Source organism: Phaethon aethereus (assembly GCF_964289735.1).
Source record: "Phaethon aethereus genome assembly, chromosome: 5".
NCBI classification, from domain to species: Eukaryota; Metazoa; Chordata; class Aves; order Phaethontiformes; family Phaethontidae; genus Phaethon; species Phaethon aethereus.
Window position 1 is genome coordinate 13,248,352 of NC_138579.1, and position 7,394 is coordinate 13,255,745.

The following is a 7,394-nucleotide window of genomic DNA, read 5'->3' on the forward strand; positions in this document are numbered from 1 at the left end:
AAAGAGAAAGAAAAACTCACCTGCCTCCAGTGCATGTCAATTTGGGAGAGACTGTTCTCTTCAGGGAGTTACTTATCACTCCTCAAAATTATGGAAGTTTTCATCTTTTCTTAAATTCACTGGCTGTGTTAAAGTGCTCACTAATGTTTTCTTCCTGCTATTTTCAATGTTCCAATAGCATAAATTAATAAGCAACAAGTAAAATGGTCAAATACAGTATCAGTGCTTCCCCACAGGAAAGATTTTTCTTTAGCTTTAGGATATTGCAATGTTTCCTTTCACTGAGTTTTTCCATTAACAGGACATGTGAGTTTCATTTGTATGGATTAAAAGAACCATAATAGTTTTCCCCTCTTCAAAATCTTCAATGTCTCAGACCAAGAACTCACAAGAAATGCTGACCTACCGATACCAGCCTTTGTTTAACGCACAGAATTTTCAGATGGCAAATATGTGACTCTGAGGTCTAGTAAGAAATACAAGAGACAACAGTAATTTTCACATCACATCTATGAAATCAAGGCCAGTGAAACACAGTTTTACTGATTCTAGCGAGCTCTGGCATGGGATTTTCAGCCCAAAAAGTTTTGCCTGTTGTGGGATCAATGCAGTGAGAACTTACTTTCCCAAAGTAAGTGGAGATTGGGATAGGTAATCAAAGATAGCAACATTAACTTTGGCAAAGAACCTATAGGCTCTGCCAGCACATGGAATAGGCATTGCCACTGTGAAGAGATTTACTAAAGGTTCTGTGAGTAAGGACCACCTCTGACAGAGGATTCCGGCCACAAGCATTTTTAGAGTCAAAGAATCACATCAGGCCCTTCCTTGGCCACTGCCACAGCAAGTTTTATCCACAAGGAATACTAAAAACTTGCACCAAGATATTTTAGTCCAGAATAAGAACTTGTTATTTTCTCATTCTAAGGATTAAGCAAAAACAACAAAGCACAACTCTTAATTTTCCACAGACTCTGCTCGAACAAGGGACACACAAGCACACTCCATCCCCCTCCATGCTAACCGAAAGGTGCCGAGGTCCCTTCCTAAACCTAGGCAATCATTGAGCAGACATTCTCTTCACTTTCAGGCCATACCATTGTGTACTTTTTTGCTCTTCTCTGGCTATTTAATTCATGAAACCCAAGCCAACATCCCACCACTGCCTTGCTCTACCGCTCTTTTCTCCCGTAGTCTCATGGATAAGGATTTCAGCAAAGCTTTCCTAATTTTACTGCTCTTTGCTATAGCTTGCATGTGGCTGAGAAGTGAAACAAAATTAAACGCTTTCTCTGCCCCTATGCATGGGGACAGAGGAACGCCCCTGTAAGAATGCTGATGTAAGAATCAGCAGTTACAGATATACCTCAGCCAAACCCGAGGTATAATTGAACATTACATTAAAAAAAAAAAAAATACACCCAAGGCCTAGACTGTGCCATTTTCCCCTCAGACACAGCTAGAGCAGCATGAGCCCTCCACATTTTACCAGAGAGCTAATCTGAAGGTGAAAGCCTCCGCAACACGACACCAAACAACCTTCAAGCTTTAGGATCCTTTGACCAACCAGTCCCTAAAATTTCTAGTGAGAAATAGACACAGTATCTGTGTACTCTATAATGCTATTCCACCGATTTAACTTCGAAATTACCAGTGAGATGGGACAATTTAACAGTTTCAGGCAAAAGGTCTTAGTTCAGTGTCCCAGGCTTATTTAGGGTTTTCTTTCTTAAACCGGGAAACAAAAGAGGCATGACAAATAAACACAACGTGGCTATTTAGCCTTCAGGACCGAGAAGAGATCACAAAATTCAGGGAACAACTTTGAACAATTTCAAAATTATTCCTGAGTAATTCCGCAGGCCGGGAAACCAACTCTTCAATACGCAAGCAGTCAAAAGTTCATTTCAAACTTGTTAAATAAAAAGCATACTTTTAAGAAAAAAAAGAAAAAAGAGACCAGTAAAGGGGTATCCGATGCCCATTCAGGTCACCAGAAGACTGATCACTTAGTTCGAGTGAATCTACTAACAGCTTGCTATATTACACTGTGTACTCAAACAAGAGCGCCTGCTGATGCTGTGTTAGGGTACATATTACTCAAAAAAATGTGTTTCTCCACACCACACATTTCCCCCTCCCTTCCACTCCACGCAGCACAGAAAGCAGTAACCTTTGTATAGGTCACTGTACGTCTGTAAGTTAAAACCAGAACAATGTGTAACTGAGCACATAATAGTGAGGAAGGGGCACACGGTATTTTTTTTTCACCGCCATCTATTATGTTAGAGAAATGAATTGCACAAAAGAGTGTAATTCACAGGGGTGACCGAAAAGCCCAAGTATTGTTGTGATACCTGGCTAATAGCCAGTGTGATGCGCGCTGTGTTACAGAAACGTTGCGTTTGACCTACAGATTGAAAAACAGTGTCAACTGCTGCCTAACTAACAGCTCCCCCTCCCCCCCCCCACTTTTTCTCCTCCTCCTTTCTCCCCCTCCTCCCTTCCTCCTCCTGGTCAACCAAGAAATGGAGTTCCCATGTGCCAAGACCTTGTATCTTATTTTGTAAAGAAAATAAGAGGGAAAGAGTGAGGGGAAAATGATTCTGTAAATAAATACAAGTAATATTGAACTTAAGAAAAAAATCTTCTTCGCCACCGCCCGCCTCTGAGACCTAAACAGTTAAGAACAACCATATATATTTAACAACAAAAAAGGCATCCAACATATTAGTGCAGAGTCTGAGGACGATCCACGAGAAACCTTTTTCCTGAATCCACACAACAGCAACTCTCAGGATTATTCGATAAGGAGACATCGTGTCTTTCCACACCATTCTTTTTGTTTTAAGGCAAGAGGTGCGGAGGATTCAATTAAGTTTGGGCTGGGCAAAGGGACAACTCCAAACGCCAGGATCTCCAGACAGGAGGAGGGTTTTCGCTGGCTTCAACCTCCACTTACAAAGGAATAATACCCTCCCCCCAAAAAAATGCTTACATTTCAAACTAAGGAGGTCAACAGCCTGTCTTTCTATACACGACATACATCAGTACTAACATGCTTCCAGCACCTGCCTTTCAGCACAGCCCCAATTCCTTTGTTTGCTCAAAATTTGCTTCCATACCACTTTAAATTAGCTTACAAAGAACCGCAGCAGAATAGCTGGAATGTGAAACATTTTTTTTTTTTTTTGGAGGGGGGAGGCGAGCAGCTTCTTAGGAAGAGAGAAAATTAACACACAGACTCAAGTCCCTTCTAAATATCTTCGAAAAAGATTTATATTTACAACTTGAGGTCTTGTAGCTCTAGCCCTACCATCGAGCGCACAGACACACGAGTCCAGGAAAGGGTAAAGAAAAAAAAAAAAAAAGAGCGAGGGAAAAAAAAAGAAAGAAAGAAAAAAAACCACCCAACTGCCATCTCCTGCCTCCTCCAGCCCTGCCAGCTTCCCTGTTCCTCCCTGCCTGCAAAGCGCCCTCTGGAAAGCATCGAGACTTCTTTTATCAACCGTGTGTGCTGGGGGGGAGAAAGGGGGAGTCCTTGTTCTTGCGCTGGGTGTTTGGGACTGGAATCAAGGGGGATAATGTTTGGACACCTCCCACGATCAGCGGAGCCCCCTCCCCCCCGGAGGGGGTACCCCCTCGGGGGGGGGGGGGGGTGCTCCGCTGATCGTGAGGGGTGTCCAAAGCAACAGACGGAAGGATTCACCCCTCGTAAAAAAATAATAAAGGCTTACCAGGGTCGAAATCAGGGACCACCGCCTGGTACTGCGGCCCGACCCTCATACCGCCGCCAGCTGAGGGAGGCAGAGGGAGAAGCGTTACACGCGTGGGCCCGCCCGGCCCCTACACTGCCCCCCCCTCCCCCCGCCAGTTACCACACGCCACCACCACCACCCCCCCTTCGCTTCTCACCGTGCTCCTCATCGCTGGAGGACCCCGAGCTACCCTCCTCCCAGGAGTTGCCGCTGCTGTTGCCGTTGGGGGCGGTGGATAAACTTTTGCTACCACCGTTGTTATTATTCGCGCCGGCGGCGTTGTGGTTCCTGCCCCGCCGTTTCCCCGAGACCTCCGGGCCCTTCTCGATCATGGCTGGCATTTAGGGGAGGAAGGGGGGGGGGGGGTGGAGAAGAAGGGGGGGGAGGGAGGTCAGAGTTTAAAAACTGCGGGGGGGGGGTTGGGGGAGGCGCCGAGGGCGGGCGGGAGCCGGGGCGGGCCGGTGCGCGGCGGCGGCGGCGCTCCTACATCCCCCACCACGATCGCCCCGAAGTTTGAGGCTCATCCCAGCCCTGCGCTGGGACTCCGTTCAACCTGCGCTGCTGCCTGAGACCGGCCCCGCCTCCCCCCGCTCCCTCCCTTTCCATTGGCTAAACCTACATTTTGGGAGGCCAGCCCGCCTGCCCATTGGACGGCGTTTCCTGTCCATCGTGGCGGCCCAGCGCTTCCGTTTGCTGGGTTAGGTGGAGGCGTATCGCCGGGCCGAATGTGTGAGGGCTCCGCGATCTCTCCGCCCAGCGATACCTCTGCTCCGACGGGAGAGGCGGGTTTGCACGCCCCCGCTGGAGCAGCGCTCCCAGGCCTGGCCCGGCCCGGCCCGGCCCGCGGAGGGGACGGCTGCGGGGTCCCCCCGCCCCGCTGTGAACTCAACCCCAGGAGGATGGTGGCGAGGGACTACTTTCCCCCCCTCCCTCCTTCGTGGCGGAAGGTTACGGCGTGGTTTGAATGGGATTCTATACAAAGCCCCCGTTGCCCAGCGGTTGGGGGTGTCGGGCTGGTGGTGCTCGTGGGGCGCTTGGTGCTGGGGCTTTGTGTCCGACCCGGTCGGGATGGGTCCCGCCGGCGGGGGCGGCTGCTCCGGGCCGGGAGGCGGGCGGGAAAAGCCCTCCGAGGGGCTGGGGGAGCCCAGGGGCCAGGAGTGCCCGGCGGGGAGCGGGGGGGGCCGGCCCGGTCCGCCGGGAGCGGCGGTGAGGGTATGGGACAGCGTCGGCGGCGGGGGGTTTGGCTCTTACCGGGGGCGGAGCGGGGATGAGAGCAGCTAGCCGGGAAGCAGGCACCACAGGGACGGGGCCCCCGGGCCGCAGCCCAAAGCAGGATCGGGCCCTGTCCGCAGGGTGCTGCCGGCTCCCCCCCCGCCCCCGGCGCCAGAGCTCCCCGCCGGGGTGTCTCCCAGCCTGCGCCCCAGGCTGCGGCGGTGGCCGCCCCGAGGTCGTCTCAAGGAACTCCTGAGCCCCCCCCTTCCCTTCGAGGGCCTCTTCTGCCAAGTGAAGATCCACTTTTTGTGCCCAGCACGAGCAACAGACCCCAGTGCCCCGAATTGCCACAGCTTGTCCCCCGATAGCGGGGCCTGCCTGGGGCTTGGCCAGGGGGCCCAGGCCATGGAGGAGACCGGGGGGCCTCCGGGGGCCTGTGAAGGCCTGGCATGGCCCAGAAACCCTCCCCACGTGGCTGCCGTTGTAAGATCAGGCTTTCAGCGTCAGGTACGGCATCACCCTGCATGTTTGTGCCTTCCCCGAGTCCAATGCAGGAGCGTGTGTGCTGCCCTGCCGTCAACCTCCAACAGCTGCCCTCCCAAAAAGCTGGAAGGAGCTGGGGCGAGGGGCAAGGGAAGGAAACAAAAGGGGAAGTGAGACCGCTTTTCCTTTCCTTGTCACACCAGGGTGCTGTCGGCAAACCCTGTATGCTTCAGGGGAGGCATCGTGTGGGGCAGAGGACGGGGACAGGAGCTCCAGGCCCGTCCTGGCAAAATTGGGCAAGAAAAGTATACAAACTCCTTGCTTTTATTCACGATTTGAACTGTACAGCACGGTGAGGGAAAACAATACGTAATCATGGAAAGCAGCTTGAGGGGTGTGTCTAGTATTTTCATTCAAATTAACTTCTGTAGCAAGGTTTTTTTATTGGCCCGTGCAATTAAAAGTGCAATTTGACTCGAAGCGGTTATCTCATATCGGACGAACTGTCCCCAGCCACTCCCCTCCTCCCTCTGCCATTTTAATCCAAGAGAATTTGCACAGGGGGAGGGGGAAAGAGCTGCTGAGGGAGAGCTAGTCTCTAGTACTGGGTTTACCATTCCTTCTCTACACTGTGCTTAAGATTATCAAAATGATTTCACTTCTAGGTAGTAGTTTGGAAAGGGTCCTCCTTAATTTTCACACACCGTTTGCTCCATCAAAATTAGGGGAAGAGCTACCTTTCTTGAAACGCGTGGTGGCTTCTTTCAGCATACTGACCTCTCTACAATGTTTACTTTCCCCTCTATACTCAGTGTATGTGTTGTGTGTATATACTGACAGATGCATAATCAGTTCCCTTCATGTACACATGCATGTACCTGTGAATATTTATTCACCACAGTTATTTATTTACAGCACAAAAAATAAGTTTATTTACGCTACATAAAAATAACTTTCTGTCTCACAAAGCTAGATTTTGTGACAGTGACTCTTGATGCCACACTCTTTGAAAATATCAATTCTAAATCAGGGAAATAATTAGCGATGCTCTTAAACCCTAGCACTGACAGCCACAAATACTTCCCGGTGTGAAGTGTATTAGTTCTTTAGCGCAGAATACATTTTCATGATAGACAGGAACGCAAACATGGCAGAATGTTCATTATCCTTCTCTGTAATCCAGAAATGCAAGGGCAGGAAGGGAACACACGATTTTTCATTTAAAAATGAGCTTGAGTGAAATTCAAAAGGTTTTTCAATCTGCTTTGCAGGCCTTGGCCCTGAAAAAAAACCAACCTGGTTCACCCAAGAATTAGACCGAAGCACACCTGAGTAGTCAACTTGAACTTGAACCTGAGACCACAGATGTGCTTACACCAAGACACGTTTGTACGGCTTTGCAAATCAGGGCCTAATTTTGGTCGTCCTTCACTTCCTCTCCCTCCCTCCTCCCTCTTCACAGCCGTTACCCACTTAGGCCCCAGGATTAAAATCTAAGTCAACCTTCTGAAATATTTTTAACACAACTGCACTCTTTTAAACTGTTGAAACAACATTTTACTGCCGGCTCTTCACAACTGTTTGCCTGTCCTGAAGCTGTGGCCCCAGCCCGGCCCTTCCCAGGAGCGGGCTGGAGCAGCACCATCCCGTAGGAGCGGGCTGGAGGAGCGGCGCGTCCCCACCTCTGCTTGGCAGCGCCGCCACAGATGCCACCCGTGCCGAAGCCCTCCCCTGGGACGGCGGGGCACGCTCTGCCGTTCCTGCCCCCTCGCCGGGCCGCCCCTTATCCCCCGCAGGAGATGAGGAGATGCCCAGGATCAGGAGCGGGTCAGTGCCTTCTCCCCTGGGTGCGCGTCCCCCCAGAGCAGGAAGCCTCGGGGCTGTCACCGCCATGTCACAGCTGTTGTCCCAGGCCAACGCCACCCTCTTCAACCCTGGCGG

The 7,394-nt window shown here is 50.9% G+C and overlaps 1 protein-coding gene across 1 annotated transcript in view; it reads right to left on the reverse strand.

Moving 5' to 3' along the window:
- RCOR1 (REST corepressor 1) overlaps positions 1 to 4,099 on the reverse strand; it is a gene marked incomplete at its 5' end in the record, with an annotated part of 84,445 nt that extends 80,346 nt beyond the window's left edge. Inside the window, 2 exons of the mRNA XM_082001057.1 lie at positions 3,738 to 3,797; positions 3,916 to 4,099. Coding sequence (XP_081857183.1) covers positions 3,738 to 3,797; positions 3,916 to 4,099 — 244 coding nt within the window. The remainder of the gene's footprint in view (positions 1 to 3,737; positions 3,798 to 3,915) is intronic.
- Between the last annotated feature and the right edge of the window lie 3,295 nt (positions 4,100 to 7,394).